General features: G+C 43.6%; 1 protein-coding gene across 1 annotated transcript in view; it reads left to right on the top strand.

The window, feature by feature from the left end:
- The window catches only part of GTF2H1 (general transcription factor IIH subunit 1), a 1328232-nt gene that overhangs the window by 663281 nt on the left and 646696 nt on the right, over positions 1-18255 (top strand). The window contains exon 9 of the mRNA XM_044059405.1: positions 5286-5413. Coding sequence (XP_043915340.1) covers positions 5286-5413 — 128 coding nt within the window. The remainder of the gene's footprint in view (positions 1-5285; positions 5414-18255) is intronic.

Below are 18255 nucleotides of genomic sequence, written 5' to 3'. Positions count from 1 at the left end.
CCCCTGGAGGGGAGTGTCACCTATGTCCGTCTTGGATAAGGGCAGTTGGCGCTGATCATAGACTCTCGCTGCAAGTGTAGACCATACAACCTGGTCAGTAAGGGAACAAGGATATAACATGGCTAGACTTATAAAGGCCCTAGGGCCAGTAGCCTAATAATCTCCTATGAACCTGTAAAGAAAATGTTTCTGAAAACAAACCTGTGGTAGCTTTGCTTAAATGTTATGTCCTGAAATGGAGTTAAGGAAAAGAGGCATACAACTATGTATGTAGACAGAAAGATGTACTTCAGTTTTTGAAGGACCTTCAAGTTTTTGTTTTCTTTGCTGAAGGACAGGATAGTGACTGAGTCATGCATCTGTAAGGGGTGTGTTAATTGCATTTCTTTTGTTTGATGTTTGTGTAAATAGGTAGCAGATACTCTGAAGATTCTTGCTATTGCAGTAGTCATGATTGACTACTGTTTTCAAGAATATTTTTAGTAAATTACATCTGTGCCTTGCTGACATTTGTCTGCTTTCACTAAAGCTTAAATTGGATATAACTTCTAAAACTAGAACTCGCCATGAAATAACTGAATTTAACCTTCCTTTAAGAAGGCATTGCTGAAAACAGACTTAGCATTGCTTATCTTTGGGTTATCCCAGTCTAGCCCTGATGTTAAGTTCCTTTTTTGTTCCTCCTCCATAAGGGTTTACCCATAATAAGCAAGATTTGGGATTGTTTCATCATAGTATCTAATTTTCAAGACTAGGGTGCTAAAACATGTAAGTTTCTCTGTGTCCTTTCTCCTGAACTTGTCAGAGTTGTCTGATACCCCCCCAAAGTCTGTGAACTATCTCATTGCACTTAAGACAATAAGAGCCTGGTGGATGATGAACGTAGACTGCCATGTATTGATGTGAGCACTGATGTCAGCACAGTGGATATTTGAAGAAAATTTGGTAAAATGTTGATGTTAAGTTGTCAATCTCGCCTTCATTCTTGCTGGATGGGTTCGGAGCCGATCCTCGGCTCCGACTCTGCACTTGTTAAGCTCAAAAGTCACTTCAACCAGCTCAAGGCAGCCCTATATCCCATGATGCAAGGCGGAGATTTCCCAGATCTCGTTTGCCGCTTCGCTCATGAGGTAACTTTTTACCAGCTCCTGGTAAGTGAAATTTTCTCTACCTTTTCTAAGACTTTAGTCCACCCCATTACCTTATTTTTATATATATATTACTTAGTTAATTCCTCGATTCACTTAGCCCTATTCCCGTTAGTGTCCTGTTCCCTTTACTTATATTTTTAGCTAGTCGGGCCTTAGGTCCTTACCCCTCCTATATTTTTTCCTGTCAGGGTTTGTTGTGTGTGTCTGTGTTTTTTTCCCTGTACTTGGTTTAATTAAACTAGTTTAATTTTTTTTTTTGGACTGAGTGTATAGTGTGTGTGTGTGTGTGTGTGTGTGTAGACACTCAGTAATGTCTAAAGAAGCTAGGGTCTCAGGCTTCAAGAAGTGTGACTCGTGCTGTCAGAAGATGTCTCTGACAGACGGTCACACTTCTTGTATTTACTGCCTGGGACCCCTACACCTGCAGGTTCCTGTGCTATTTGTCACTCCTTCAGCCAGAGAGTCCTGCAGGAACGTAGAAACAAACTCATTCTCAGGGGCTTATTAAAGCCTGAGAGCTCCCCGGCTAAGTCCGGCTCGGGGAAGCCCTCAAAGCCTCCCAAGGCCCAGGCTTCAGTGTCCAAGCCTTCGTCCTTGGATCCGACTCCCTCGGAGTCGAGATCGGCTCCGGCTGGAGCCGATCCTTCCTTCTCTGAAGATTCAGTATCGGCGCCGATTGGCGCCGATACTCTTGCTTCCATGCCTGTGTCGGCTCCGGCTGGAGCCGACACATCTCTGACTCAGCTCGGAGCCGACAAGTTGTCGGCTCCAACTGGAACCGAAGGTTCTTCGGCTCCGATGGCTCCGTCGAGAAAGAGATCCAGATCTCCGTCGTTGGAATCTATTCATTCGGCTCCGGCCTCTCCTTTACTTTCGGAGCGGAGCCATTGGAGCCGATCCTCAAGGTCTTCCAGACTCTCAGACCATGACTTGGAGAGAGTGGTGAGTAGACTGCTGAAATCACAGGCACTGGCCCAGATGCTTCATAGCCCGTCTCAGCAGACGACCGCTATTCCACACCCTCCAGAAATTCCTCCTTCGACTCTCCTTCAGAGCTCGGAGCCAGAGCTTATTGGAACTATGACTGTTGGTGCTTCGGAGCCGATACCACTCCCTTTGGCTCCGTCGTCTTCGACTCCTGTCTCCTCCTTGAGACCGTCCTTGGAGGGATCCGGTCATCGGGCTTCCTTTGTCGGCTCCGAGGGGGCGAGTGGCATCGGACCCTTGTCCGACCCCGTTCTCCCCCTCGGAGCTTCGGCTTTGGTAAGCTCGGCACCGACATCTGCTTCGGAGCCTTCCCTTTCGGTGGGGCCGGGGATTCCGGTTTCCTCGGAGCGGGAGCTCTTGGTCCTCCCCGGGAGGGGAGCCTTCGAGGTGATGAGGAGTGTACTAGCCCCCGAGCTCAGTCAACAGTTGGTCCCTTTAGCTCCTCCCTCTTCAGTGCCTGTAGATATCTCTTCCCACTCTCTTGCTCCCAGACCCAGAGATCCATCGCCCCAGGTTTCCCCATTGGGAATACCTTCCTCTTCCGAGGTTTCTCCTGATCCTTCAGGGAAACCCCCGCGTAAGAGGACCTGCAAGAGGAAGCATTTAGACTCCCCTGAGTCTACGACATCAGATACCGACTTAGATGAGTCGAAGGGGTCCCCAAGATCCCCCTCTGAGGATGTCTCCTTTTCAGACATTCTTGAACTCCTCAAACAGAGGGGGAACTGGCCTTCCATTAACCCCTCCGAGGATGAGTCGGTATACCTGGAGGCTTTTGGATCTCGACCCTCCACCTCCTGGGTGTCTCCGCCTTTCGACCCCCTCATGGACGTGATAGCTCGAAAGGCGTGGGCATCTCCTGATTCTGTGGAACCAGTCCCCAGGAGGCCTTCTAAATTTATCACGGCCCCCACTGAAAAACAGTTTCTCACCAAAGGTGTCCCGGTTGATGCCATGGTGGTGGCGGCCGCCACCAAAAAGGAACTTGCAGATCCTTCCGTACCAGTCCATCCTCCTAACAAGGAGTCTAGGACCATGGACAGGTATGGTAAGCGGATGTTTTCCTCAGCGACCTTTGCTATGCGTTCGCTGAATTATCTATGTCACTTCACCCGACTTCAAAGAGATATCCTCAAGGAATTGGGTGAGGTGGTACAGGATCCATCAGCTGCTGGGGCTCAAGAGAAGATTGCCTCTCAGCTGGGAATCCTAAATTCCATAACTAACTCCTCCATGCGGCTCATTTCTTATGCAGCCGATGGAGCGTGCTGCAGGCACAGGAGTGGCTCTCGGACGTCAGTCCTGGATGCGACTTTGCAATTTTGCAGACCCCTTTAAGGCGTCCTTCACGAACTCTCCCTTCGATGGGACAACTTTGTTTGGACCTCAAGTGAAGGACACTTTGACCAGGTGCGAGCAAGACGGCAAGACTCTTTCTGCCGTAGGAGTCCGTTTCTCCACCCCTTCAAGACCTTACCCCAAAGGTCAGAAGGGAGGGAAAATGTGGTTCCGAAAATCTCAAGGAGTCACGCCTGATGCACGTGGTCAGTTTACCCCCAGAGGCAGAGAGGGTAATAACAACAGACGCCGCCCTAGGGGCAGAGGGGGTCCGCAGAACCAGGGCAGCAGAGAGCCTGTCTCTGACAAGCCCTTCCAGCATCCCTGAGGTGTTGCCCGACTGCCCACCCTTGGAGGCAGTCGGGGGGAGATTGTCACTGTACCCAGAATCCTGGCTTTCCCTTTCTCAAGACAAATGGGTACAGTCGATCATATCCGAGGGTTACAGAATACCTTTCGAGAAAAGCCCCTTCCCTCAGAAAGGATCCCTTCAAGACGTTCCACCCGGTCTAAGGGAAATTGCAAAGCTAGAGGTTTCAAAACTTCTAGAGAAAAGGGCCATCCAGCCAGTTCCAGCAGGCCATTTAGAATCCGGAATCTACTCAAGGTTCTTTTTGGTCCCCAAAAAGACAGGAGACTGGAGACCAATATTAGACCTCAGCAGACTAAACAAGTCTGTCAAAAAGACGAGATTTCGGATGGTCACACTTCAATCGATTTTGCCCTTTCTGGGCAAAGACAACTGGATGTGCTGTATAGACCTTCAGGATGCGTACTATCACATAAAAATCCACAGACGCTCTAGAAGGTTTCTCCGCTTTCGGCTGGGGACCAGTCATTTTCAATTTAGAGCCCTGCCCTTTGGTCTCACCACAGCCCCCAGAGTGTTCACCAAATGCATGGCAGCGGTCACGGCTCACCTGAGACGTCAGGGATTCCAGGTGTTTCTGTACCTAGACGACTGGCTCCTCACAGCCACCACCAGGCATCAACTTCTCCGGGCCAGGGATTACACTCTACGTCTCTGCAGTCAGTTAGGGATTTCTGTCAACTTCGAAAAGTCTTCCTTATCGCCTTGCCAATCTATTACCTTTATAGGCGCAGATCTAGACACTACGCGGATGTCAGCAAATCTAACAAATCAAAGAATCCTGGATATCCAAAATCAAGTTCGGATCATCCTATTCAGCAAAAAGGTTCAAGCCAGGTTGGTCCTGAAAGTGTTAGGCCTAATGGCAGCTGCCATCACACTTCTTCCTCTGGCCCGCTTTTACATCCAAAGTTTACAGCCCAAGTTTATTAAGTCAGACTCTCCTACTAGTGTGTAACCTCTAAGTTTCACTGCTATGTTGAATATTTCACATAAGTAGCTTGTAATGTTCTCATTGTAACTTAATTAGGCAGGGTTTTATCTCTTTCCTTAACCTTGATCTTAATTAGTCTCTGAGGATCAAGAATTGGTTTGTAAATTGTCATGAACAGTGTAACCATTCCTTCTTTAACCCGAAAGCACCTTGCATACAGAAAAACAACCTGAGGGAAGATGAATAGACTATGTACAGGGTTTCACATACTGTCTTAAGGTGATGTCCTTTGTTTCTAAATGCTTGAAGTTGGCTGAAAGGATCTTGCAGGGCCATAATAAGCTCCTTAACATTTTTCTGTATTGCCAGAGTCTATCTGCAATATCTGTTTTTGTGGCGAGTACTTAGTATAACAGTTTATAGGCAGTACATAACTGCTCTTTTCTATGACAGTACAAATCACTGTACATAATGTCACTGATTTTAGTTATATGAATCTTTACAGGGTTATGGAATTTCTTCTGCACCTTCTACTTCCAACTTGAAATCTGTAAAGGAAAATAGCAATGCGGCCATTATTAAACGTTTTAACCACCACAGCGCCATGGTACTTGCTGCTGGTCTCAGAAAACAGTAAGTTTTCCTATTTTTAAGAGACAGCTCATTCTGTTTTTCAAACAAGATCATGTTAGGTAATATGAAAGAGTATCAAACTGCATTATTCGGTGATAGACACAAATATTAAACAACTAAGTATAAGCTCATATTTGTGATATTAACTGTTGCATGATTGAGGGTTATCAGCTTCTAGAAAAAGTTGATTTGTTTATTCTGTTGGATAAATCTGCTGAACACAAATGGTATTTTTCAGGTATGGCCCAGATATTCAGTAGACTGTTATGAAATACTTTCCTGGATACAAAACAAGGTGATAGCACTGTCATGAACAGAGACAAAGGAATGGCTGCACATTCAAACTGAATAAAAGTATAGATATAAAGGGGAATTTGTAGACTAGAACCAACATAGGTACAAGACGTGCATTGGATTATTTTATCCAGTATGGCTAAATAGCTTTAAGGCTGATGAGCTAGCTACAGTGACTTACATGTCATGTGGTATGCATCAGTTCTAGAAAAATCAGTTTGGTTGGAGACTGCACCACATCTCCAATATGTATGCCATTTCTTATGGTGTCAGAAAGTAGAAAACACCTGTCAGAACGGAAGAAATGTAATTGAAGAGGAGCAGAAATATATTTGCCTTCAAGAGCCCATATGCCTGAAACTGCAGAAGTATTGTTCTCAGAGGAGATGTGGTTCATCTGCACCCTGTTGGAATTATTGTGCTTCAGAGAAATTTGTGTAAAAAATGGATGCTTTAACTCTAGAAATGTGATTTATTCTTCACTGCAAATGTATTAAAGAAAAAAACGAAATGAAAATGTGTAGTATACTGTATTTCTGCATGTTGCTGGGAAACATGCTAAAAGTAACTGCAGTAGGAATGTTCTTGTTCTTTCAAAAGCAAAATGTATTAAACGTGAACTTAACTATATTAAAAATGTATCAGATTTTTAAAAGTAGTCTAAATAAATGTTTAAATGGTAAAAAAGCTGCATGATATTTGATCTAAATGATGTGAAAGAAAATGTATGAAATGACGTAACTGTTTTAGCTACTGTCAAAACTTGATACATATTAAAACTAAGTTGTGCGCACAAATGTCTGCATTATAGTAAAGTCTTCTGGTTGACGGTACTGACTAGGTTAGATGATGAATGATGATGCCTTATTTGGACAGTAGCGTGTTTGCACCAAAGCTTCCCCCACCCCACCCCTCCCCTACCGAAGTCTGCAACTAAAAACCGGAAGGCATCCTCTGAAAGTGAAACTAAATTCACAGGAAATCCTGTTCAGTGAATGCATCTGTCTTCACACTGAGCATGTCTGCATTGATTACCTCGTGCTGCTGGGGTACTGTTACCCACTTCCTTTCCAACCCTAATTCTCCAGCCATCCCCATATCATTACATTTGTAGGACCTGTTCTTCACCTGGAACTCCGCCTACTTCCTACCCCTCTAAAAGGTATATACAGATATAAGGCATACCCCAGTTACAATAATACATGCACAAAACTCATAAACCATAAGTCTGCAATTAAGCATTCTAACATCTTTTCCTCCTTTATACTTACTAACTTATCACATGCACCCTCCCCCCATGGTCACAACTTAATCCATCTTCCCCACTCCGCTATCAAATCCTACCCCTCTTATATTACTTATCTTAGAGCTGTAACTCCTCTCTTGTTGACCTATCTTTGTACAAAATATACCTCCCAATGTACCTTTTCCCCCTCAGGCAAATCTAATCACTTAAAATTACCCCAGTCCAATTTCCCTGCACTAATTCCATCAACTACAATCTCTCTCCCTGTCCTTATTCACATCCCCAGCAATCCTCCACTGTGTTATGATACACAAGATATATTACCTACTCATAAAATATTTCATACTAGCTTTAATACTCTGACACTCCTCCTCATGCCATATCCACCTTCTCTCCAGTGATTTGTTTTAATACTGCACAAAAATATTACTGCCAGCATTCCCTGTATGTCACCAAAACTCTATAGTAACTCCTACATAGATTTCTTTAAATGTCCAGTTTTTGCAGCCTTACCTATACATGCCAAAACGCATACCAGAACCCAAATAAAATATAACTAATGTTTAACCTATGCCTGCTACTCTAAACAAATTCAACTCTCGCATGATATTCAACATAACCCTTGGCTTAGTGTACATATGCCTGAGTGTTCTCAACCCTCACACCAACATACTCAGTCTACAGATCAGCCAATACTAAAATTCTGTTATATCAGCATCAGAAGCAAAACTGTTGACCTTCTTGCTCCAGACATCCCAGCAATCTCTGAAACTTGGCCACAGTCAAGCAGAGAAGATGATGAAATCAGCCCACTAGATTAAAATTTTATGTATATATATATATATATATATATATATATATATATATATATATATATATTAGACTTGACAGGAAGGGAAAAGGGTTTTGACTTGGCTGTAATGAATTCTGCAATCCTGGATCTCACTCTTTACCCAAGTAATCATTCACATTCAGTAAAACTGAGATATTCATCTCCTTTCTAAGACTAAATGACAAGAAAAGCCTCTGTATCATAGCTGTATATAGCCCACTTGATGATTGCGCAAACACATTAGAAAATGTCTTCTCCTGGACTACATCAAAATGTCCTCTCCTGTACTACATCAAATATATACTATGAAACAATAATCCTGGGTGACTTAAACATAGAGTGGCTCTGCCTCAGTATTACTAAACTTATATGGTTACTTGTGAATAATTCATACTGCTGCCAGCGTCAACAAGTCAAAATTCAATACTAGACTGGCTTTTAACAAACAAACCTAATAAATTGTCATGTTCAGGCAGGCACCTTACCAGATAAATGTAGTGATCATGTACCATTCTTTGCCCATAATAAGACAACTCATCAACCCAAGAAAAAAGTTTTTAAAAAAGTGCAAAATCTAACAAACTTTAATAAAGAAACTTAACATTCTTTCCTGTATAAACTGGAGTACTCACAAAACCATTCCCGTAGATGATGCAGTCCACCTATTTAATATTACCCTCCTTAATGTTCTAAACAAACTGGCACCCATATGCAGAAAGGGAGTTAGACAAAACACTGCACCCTGGCTGCCTGCAACAACCAAAATATTAGTGCAGGATAGGGATAAGGCATGGAAAATATGGCAAGTTAACAAAATGCAACAAAATCTCCAGAACTTTAGACATCTCAATCAAACCATAATAAAAGTTAAAAAAGGTAAAATAATCATTATTTTAACCTTCAAAAGTATTTTAACCCTCAAAGCAATCCACAAAAAACTCCTGTTACTTTCTGGAGCTCCATCAGAAAACTTGTAGCCCCTAGTAGAATAGAGCAGCCCAATCCCTATCTAGACACACACCCAGACAGTACTGCTTCATTATTTAACTCCGACTTCAAAACCATAAAGTCACTTCTTAACATAGACACCAACCATTCACCCCAGCTTAACGTCCAAGTCAGTGGCAACCATAACACTTTCGCCAACAACACTGTCTCAATGTCTGTTATTAATAAGCACCTCCAAAAATTCAAACCTACTACCCTTGCTGCAGATAACTTACCCGCTGAATACCTGAAAATGAGAGCAGATGCCATTGCCTACCCATTCTCACTGATCATTAACAGATCCATCCAACAGTCTTTGTTCCTTTCCTATGAAAGAAATACTTTATCTTATCCCTGCAAAAAGGGAGAGAAACAACTGATCTTTCCAACTTTAGACCCATAATCATACTTACCCCGATCAAACATCTTAGAGAAATGAGTCTGTCCTCAACAACATTCTTACCAATAACCTCATCTCCCCTACTCAGTATGGGATCAGACCAAAGCACAGTACAACTGCTGAACTATTAGACTTCTGTAACAGTGTTGATCATAGCCATAATACAGGTAATATTGTTTCTGCCCTCTTCTTGGACCTCTATAAAGGCTTTGACACTCTCTCGCATAATAAACTGCTCCATCAGTTAGCCTCTCTTGATCTATCTTACTCCTGTCTGTCCTGGTTCCTAAGCTGGTTGTCTGACAGATCTTAAGCTGATAAATGTCAGTCTAGCATCTCAACATTTTTACCTGTCTCTACTGGTGTTTTCTAAGGCTTCATATTAGGACCACTCCTGTGCAATATATTTGTCAGTAATTTACACACTGCTTGAAAACGCAGCAAACTAGTTCAGTACACCAATGTTGCAAACCTTATCTGCTCCACAAGATCCCACTCTTTTCCAGCATTTTACAAAAGATTCATTGTCCTCCATAGAAAACTAGCTAGCAAAATCAGACCCAGTACTAAACCCAAAAAGGCAAAGCTTCTCCTTTTCATGCTTAAGTCTCATACCAAATCCAACACTTTCTTTCAAGTGAACTCTGCAAGTAACACAAATATTAAGGTAATCTTCAGTACTAAATTACTTGGGATTATAGTACACAACTTCATGACATTCAGTGTTCACATCCAACAAACAATTAAAAAAAAAAAAAAAAAAAAATCAAAAGTTATGTCAGCTATATAGAGCCAAACAATAGCTGACTGAAAACAGTTGGATAAGATTAACGTCCACCTGCCTACACGTCTGAATGCCTCTACTATTTTCACCAACTTCCATTCCAACCTGACCACTAAACTACAGCAAAGCTATAGTAAAGTAGCCACATTTGCTCCCAACAAGCCGTACTCCACCTTCAAGCACCTGAATTAGCTTGAGCTACCTCAACTACTCTCAACTTCAGATGACACACGGATTAGTCCTTCCCCCTGAAAAATGCCCTGCCGTAAACAGTATATGATAACTCCAGTTCACAAGTTTACTGACAAACTGCGCCCTGAAAAGTTCCCTACCGTAAGCAGCATATGATAACTCCAGTCCACCAGTTTACTGACAAACCGATCCTGTCAATTCACAAAGCTTACAACAAAGCATAAAATGATGCCCTTCCACTTTACTATTGCAGTATTCATTACGCTAGGGATCCCCTGCCAAGGGCTGCCCGACTTCCGGCCAGTGTACCAAAGCCTTTAGGTTGCTTTTACAGTACACTGTACATCACTCATATGTTCCTGTCACAGAGTAGGGCATAAAGGTGATGTCCAGATGTATCATCCACAGAATTTCTTTTCCACCAATCTGAATGCCATCTTTTGATCATCAGTCTGAATGCTCATTCCGTTGCTGGTTCACGAAACCATTACAGATAAGTGCCCCATTGGGGTTTGTTGTCCTGTCTTTCTTTTACTATATTATTGCTTGTGGGTTTTTATGTTATCCAGCAAGGGTAAATGCCAGTGTGGGAGACAGATTCTCCATAAAGACCATCACGAACAGTGTCTGTTTTGCCTTGGCTCTTCGCATGACTGTATGTTCTGTTCCATCTGTCAGGCCTTTGTTCCCAAGACCCTTCATAGTAGGCTTTCTTCTTTGGTTGTTTATGTTGACAATCAGCGTCTTTAGCTTCTTGCTAAAGACACGATGGAGGGAACTTCCCACTCAGAGGGGCACCCATGTGTGAAGAAGAAGGCCAAAAAATCTAGGCTGGATCTCCTGCTGTACAGCCTCCTCCGGAAATTTCTCCCGCGGCGAGTGAAAGCCTTGAGTTTTGCCCAACTTAATCGTTGGATTCTTCTGCCACGACCATGTTGGAGGCTAGCGGGGATCCAACCTTAGGCACATCCAAGGAGGTATTGCAGATGTCCAGGGGGACCTGCTGCTGATTATCTCCAAGGGCCCTAGGGGTGTTACTTAAATTTTAGTCAGAGAAGAAGTCCCTACTACAGTTATTGAATGCTGTCCGGGATCGGAGCCTTCTAAATTTTATAAGGCAGACATCCTATTAAAGAAAAAGCAGAAAACATATTTCTCCAGCTCCTAAGGATCCACAGAGTGAATGGCAGTACTTCACTCAGGGGTTGTTTAGTGCTTTAATGGCTTTAAAACCTTCTCATGGAGTTTCTGTTCCAGCCCCCCTTGGTCCTCTACCCCCCTTAAGAGACCCATTGAGACCCAGAGAGCAAGATTCCTCGGAGGAGGAGATGAATTCAGATGAGGAATCCCTTGCTTACTTCTCCCAGATTCCCTCTCCTTTGGGTTATGGATCAGAGGAAGAGGACTCTACTAGTCCTGGTACTCCCTTTGCAGCAATTTCTTTTGGGGACACAATCTCTAGGATGATGGAGTTCTTTAAATGGGATTCACTCAAGTTTCTGAGATGCAAAAAAAAAGGTATTAATGAGCTACTGCACATGGATTCTCCAAGACCTCCTTCTGCTGCCCCTCCTGTTTTGGCTGCTTTGTTGGATGCCTTTTCTAATGCCTCTCAGCCCCCTGCCCCCAACAAACATGATAGGTTCTATAGGATGCCTGAGGACTGGAAATTCTTGTACAGGTGTTCTTCTGCCAACTCCGCAGTGGTCTTTGTAGCTTCTGATAAGCAATGTCAATTTCTTTCCTTCTGCTAAGTTGCTACCTTCTGATAAAGATAGCAGAACTTTGGAAAGGCTAGGCAAGAAGGTTTATACCTCTGCTAAGTTGGCTTTTAGGGCTGTTAATTATCAGACCCACATGTCCAGGTACTTTGTTGGCTGTCCTTTCCCAGGCCTGTCAGGTGATTTTTGACCTTCCAGACTCTGAAGAAAATCTAGGGACTTCCTCCCCAGTGTCTCGTCATTCTATCAAGTGTAATTGTGATGCAGCAGATGCTTCCTCTAGGGCTGATGCTTTTTGGGTCAGTGATGAGGAGGTATTCTTGGCTTCGGCTTCAACATTTGCCTTATATTTAGGCTAAGTTGATGGATGCTCCTCTAGATAATAAACACTTGTTTGGTGAAGCTGCTGCTGCTGCTTTGTTTAAGTCCCTTCAGGATAACGGCAAGGCTTTACAGGAACTTAAACATGTGTTTGTTTCTCCTGTGCCTAAATTTCAGAAAAATTACCCCAATAAGCCAGACTTTGTTCATAGGCAATCTTGTCCTCCTCTAAGGGTAAAAAGAGTAGCAAGTGGGCTCCTCCTGTGATGAAGGCTACTCAGACTTCTGTGCCTCAGAAGTCTCCTTTTCCTGATAAACTAGGTGCCGTCTGACTCTCCTATTCTTCCCAGTCACTTTCCTCTTTCTTCAGGATTCCTAGGGTTCTGTCCATTATCCGCCAGGATGATTTCCTGGTCTGGAAATCTCTTCCCCCTGTTATGGGAATTCCTCAGGAACAGCTGTCTTTCTTTCTTTCCAGGATGCTTACAGATCTTTTGACTCTGGATACTATTCAGGAGGTTCCTGTGTCCCAAAGGGGGAGGGGTTTTTACTCCAGGATGTTTCTAGTACCCAGGAAAGAGAGGATATTTGAAGACCAGTTCTAGACCTCTCTCAAATAAACACTTTTGTGAAGGTTCCCCTCTTTTTGAATGTTGTCTCTTCAGACTTTGTTCCCTCTTTTGCTTCCTCTGGTTTATATGGTGTCTGTAGATCTCAAGGATGCTTATCTCTATATCCATATTCATCCCCTTTTCAGGAAGTTGTTATGTTTCTTTGTTGCTTCCTGGCATTCTCAGTTTTCTGCTTTGCCCTTTTTACTGCCCCAATGGTATTCACCCAATGCCTCGCGCATGTGATTGCGTTTTTGCAAGCTTCAGGGGATCCAAGTCTTTCCTTACTTGAATGACCTGTTTCAGGCATCCTCTCCAGAGATCTTATTGCAAAATCTTCATTTTGCCATTTCTCTTCTGCAAAGCCAAGGGTTCACAATAAACTTCAAAAAGTCTTTTCTGGCTCCTTCTGAGGACCATGTTTTTGTAGGGAGCAGGATCTAGACTGTGCCTATGCTGGCATCCCTCCCTCCTCCCAATGCCTTAACACTCATTTCCTTTGTCCCCTATAACAGCCAGGGAATTTCTGAGAGTTCTAGGGTTCCTGGCCACCACCATTTCTATGTTTCCTGTGGCCATACTTCACACAAAAAAGTCTTGGTGGTTTCTGAAATCAGTTTGGCTTTAGCATGCACATTTGCTCGAATTTGTAGTTCCTCTTCTGCCTTGTCTCAAGAAGGAACTTCAGTGGTGGATTCAGCAGTTGTTCTAAATCCAGGGTTCCCTTTTCATCCCCCTCTTTTCTCTCAGGAACTGTAAACAGACACTTTAGACGTGGGATTGAGAAGCAGCATTTGGCACCCTAAAGGTGCAGGGTGTTTGGTTCCCTCATCAACGGAAAGAGCACATGGATGTCAGAGATGAGAGCTCTTCTGCTTGCTCTTCAGGCTTTTCATCCCCTCTTTTCCCCAGGACCTCTCAAGGTGTCTACAGACAATACCACAGTGATGTGGTATGTAAACAAATGGGGGGACAAGATCTTCTTTTCTGGTTGACATTCTTGGTGTGGGAGCATGCTATGTAGTATCAGGTGACTGTTCAGGCAGTTTACATTCCCTCAGCCAAAACATTGTGGCAGACACTCTGAGCAGATCCTTAACTCAATCACATGAATGGTTGCTTCAGAGGGATGTGTTTCTGGACATTGTCCACTAGTGGGGTACTCCTCAAAAGGATCTTTTTGCCTCCCTGCTGAACAGACATCTTCCTCCATTTTGCACCAGAGTCCCAGGTCCTCTGGTTCGGAAGCTGGACACCCTGTCTTTTTATTGGAAGGGGATGTTTGTTTACACTTTCTCTCCCCTTCCCCTCATTCCAAAAGTTCTGTTCAGAATTTTACAGGATGCTCCCAAAGTCTTGTTGGTGACTCCATTTTGACCTAGACAGCATTGGTTCCCTCCTGTTCTACATTTAGCCAAGGGCAGTCATCACAAGCTACCTCACAGGGTGGACCTACTCACAGAAGACAAGAGAGCTTTCATCCATCCTCACCTGTCCACACTTCAACTGACACAGTGGGTGATAGGATTTTAATTCCACATAGACCTCCTTTTTTTCTGAGGATGTCAGGAGGCCAGGAAACCCAATACTAGGAAAACCTACTTATCCAAATGGAAGAGGTTTTCTGTTTGGTATCTTTCTTGTAACCTGGATCCACTTTCTGTGGATGCTCCTTTGGTTCTCACTTATCTATGTGAATTACTCAATGCTGGGTTGGCTTATTCTTCTGTTAAGGCCCACTTATCAGCTATCTCTGCTTGTCTGCCTTTATCACCTCCTTTAGCTTCCAGATTTGAACCTAAACAATTCCTTAAAGGCATCCTTCATATTAGGCCTCCCAGGAAGCCTGGTCCTCCTCCCTAGGGTCTTAATTTTCTTTTGGAAAAATTGAGCCTGCTGTGTCAGCTTCCTTGCAACACTTTTCTTGGAAAACTGTACTTTTGTAAGCCCAGACTTCTGCTAGACAGGTGTCTGAGCTTCAAGGCTTTATGGCTTGTCCTCCTTATTTGGTGTTTCATAGGGACAGGGTGTCCTTGCGTACTAATCTTCTTTTATGCCCAAGGTGGTGAATGAGTTGTCCCTTAGTCAGTCTATTCAGCTGCCCACTTTTTTCCCTTTTCTGCAGTTTGGCAGTGAGAAGGTGCTCCACGTGTTTGGATGTGCATAGACAACTCAGATTTTATTTGGATAAGGCTAAGACTGTTAGAAAATCTGATCAGTTCTTTGTTTCCTTTCATCCTAGGTCCTTAGGATTAGCTGTGACCAAGCAGAATATTTCTTCTTGGATCTGTAAAGCTATTTATTTTTGTTATTTCTTTCATGGTAAGATTCTTCCTTATTCTGTTAAGGTTAATTCTACTAGAGCTGTGGTTTGTTCTGTTGCTTTTTTTAAGGCTTTGGATACTAACTCTATTCTTGAGGCAGCTTACCTGGACTTCTGTGCATACATTTACCAAACACAAGTTGGATGGAGTCTCCAGAGCAAGAGCTGGTTTTGCCAGGACCATCCTTCATGACTTCCTAGAAGGCTCTACTGATCCTTCCTCCTCCCTCTCTTTTTTTTTGAGCTTTGGCAAACAAGTACTTTCTTTCTTAAGCATGGGGGCTATTCAACTGGTACCAAAAGAGGAAAAGGGACAATGTTTCTACTCAAGACTTTTCCTGGTACCCAGAAAAGACAATTCATTGCGTCCTATCCTAGACCTGTCTACTCTAAACACCTTTTTGGAGATTCCAAAATTCAAGATGCTGACTCTTCACCAATTACTTCCTATGCTAGGCAAAGATGCTTGGTTGTCAACACTAGATTTAAAAGAAGCATACCTGCACATCCCAATCAGGGAATCTTGCAGAATATACCTACGCTTCAAAGCAGGCTACATGCACTATCAATTCTCTGCACTGCCCTTTGTCTTATCTACTGTGCCCAGGGAATTCACAAAGTGCCTAGCTCCAGTTATTGCATTTTGCAGGCAAAGAAATATTCAAATATACCCATACCTGGACGATTGTCTAATTCAGGCAGAAAGCCAGGACATACGTTTGAATCATCTGGCCTTTGTACAAAGGGTTCTAACTTGTCTGGGGTACACCATAAACGAAAAGAACTCAAACCTGGTACCCCTGTCAACAAATTATATTCCTGGGAGCAAGCTTGAATACAACTTCCCAGATGGCTTACCTCACGCCAGAGAAACAAATTCATTTGACAACCTACTTCAAACAAGTGGCCACAAAAACCCTGCTATCTGCAAGACAAATACTGAAAGCCTTGAGGTTCATGGCCTCCTACATTCTTCTAATTCTGTATGCAAGACTGCATATGAGGAAATTACAGTGGTATCTAAAAAGCCTATGGTGTCAACATTCTCAAGACCTAGAAACAATGATTCCTGTCATACCTTGCCTGCTCCTAGAGTTTCTTTGGTGGGCAGAGGCCTGCCACCAAAACAAGGGACTACCTTTCACACTGCCCCCTGCCGCCCAAACCCTAACAACAGACGCATCAGACTATGCATGGGGGGCTCACCTGGCAGGGAAGTGCATTCAGGGCAAATGGAACCCAAGTCAAATGCACCTGCATGTCAATCAAAAAGAAATGTTAGCTGTACAGAATGCTCTGACAGCCTTCAAGGACCACATTCTTCCAGGATAACTAATGGTAAAGACGGACAACAGTACTGTTATGTGGTACATAAACAAGCAGGGGGGTACACATTCTTACCCCCTCTGCAGACTAGTCATGGCATTGTGGAACACAGCCTTGAGCTACCAAGTGCACCTACAAGCTCAATTCCTGCCAGGAAACTGAAACCAAGGATTTTCAACATGTTGACAAGCAAATGGGGAGCCCTGATATAGGCCTGTTTGCCTCTCCCCAGAACTACCAATTGGACAAATTTTGCACAAGTACTCCCCATAAACAAGCCTGGGAAGTGGATGCTCTGTCCTTCAGCTGGAAAAACCTATCAGTCTATGCCTTCCCCCTTCTGCCTCTACTCTTCAAAGTATTACTAAAAATCAAACAGGACAAACCAAGGATGATTTTCATTGCTCCCGACTGGCCGTGCCAACACTGGTACCCCCTCCTGCGCAGTGTGTCACGGTTATCTCCATGGGACCTGCCTCAGACTCCTTCCCTGCTGTCTCAGCAGGAGAACCAGATTCTGCACCTTCAGCTTCTAACACTGAACCTTGCAGCCTGGCTAATTACTTAATCTCTCCTTTACCATCCCTCAGCAAACCTGTGATGGATATCATTTTAGAGGCAAGGTGGCCTAGTACTAGAAAATCTTATGCTGAAAAATGGAAAAGATTCTGTACCTGGAGCCAATCTCAAGGGATGAGCACAGCAGCGCCCAATTTACCTCAGATTTTACAATACTTAACTGAGATGTTTCACAAGGGCCTGTCTTTTTCCACCATTAAAATCCACACCTCAGCCATTTCAGCTCATTATAACACAGAACCTCCCCTCTTCTCTCATCCACTGCTCAAGCAGTTCCTCAGAGGGCCCAAAAATTTGAGACCACCCAGGAGAGCTCCAACCTCAGCCTGGGACCTTAACTGTGTCTTGGAGAAACTCACTCTACCTCCTTTCGAGCCAGCTGCTACTGCAGACTTAAAATTTCTTTCTTGGAAAGCAGCTTTCCTTTTAGCAATCACTTCAACTAAAAGGGTATCTGAATTACAGGCCCTTATGGCAGTAGAGCCTTTCATCATCTTTAATGTGGACAGGGTGTCCCTCGGAACCAATCCATCCTTCATGCCCAAGGTGTTATCCAGTGTGGCTCTTAATCAGTCCATTCATTTGCCAACCTTCATTCCCAATCCACAGAATAAAGGAGAACGGATACTGCATTCCTTAGATGTGCACAGACAACTTAGATTCTACTTGAACAGGACTAAACCTCAAAGGAAATCTGAACAACTGCTGGGTGGCATTTGCTGCAGGGGCCTAGGGGAAGGCTATTTCAAAGCAAACCATTTCTAAATGGATAAACCATTGCATTCATTTCTGCTATAAGCACCATGGAAAACCTATCCCCCAGGGGATCAGACCTCACTTCATCAGGGCTGCATCTACCTCTACAGCCTTTCTCAGAGGCGTCCCTACCAGGGACATCCTAGAAGCTACTACCTGGAGTTCTGTACATACTTTCACCAAGCATTATCATTTGCCAATTTTTTCTAAATCCAGAGCTGGATTTGCCACTGCAGTCTTGCAGGGCCTTATAGCTGGCCCTAATGCTATCTAAATTCCTCCTCCCAACCATAGCTTTGGGAATCTACCCAAATGTAATGACTGCAACAGTGAAACACGAAGAACATAGTACAGTTGTGTACACTTACTATAAATGTAGATGTTCGAGTGTATTCACTGTTGCAGTCCTGGTTACCCTCCCTCCAGCCCCCTAACTTCTTTTGGCTATACCTCTACTTTCCTTTACTATG

This window comes from Protopterus annectens, chromosome 17.part0 (assembly GCF_019279795.1).
Source record: "Protopterus annectens isolate FY-2018-M chromosome 17.part0, PAN1.0, whole genome shotgun sequence".
Classification (NCBI taxonomy): domain Eukaryota; kingdom Metazoa; phylum Chordata; order Ceratodontiformes; family Protopteridae; genus Protopterus; species Protopterus annectens.
Note: the sequence above shows the minus strand (reverse complement) of the source record. Positions and strands in the feature narration are given on the sequence as shown.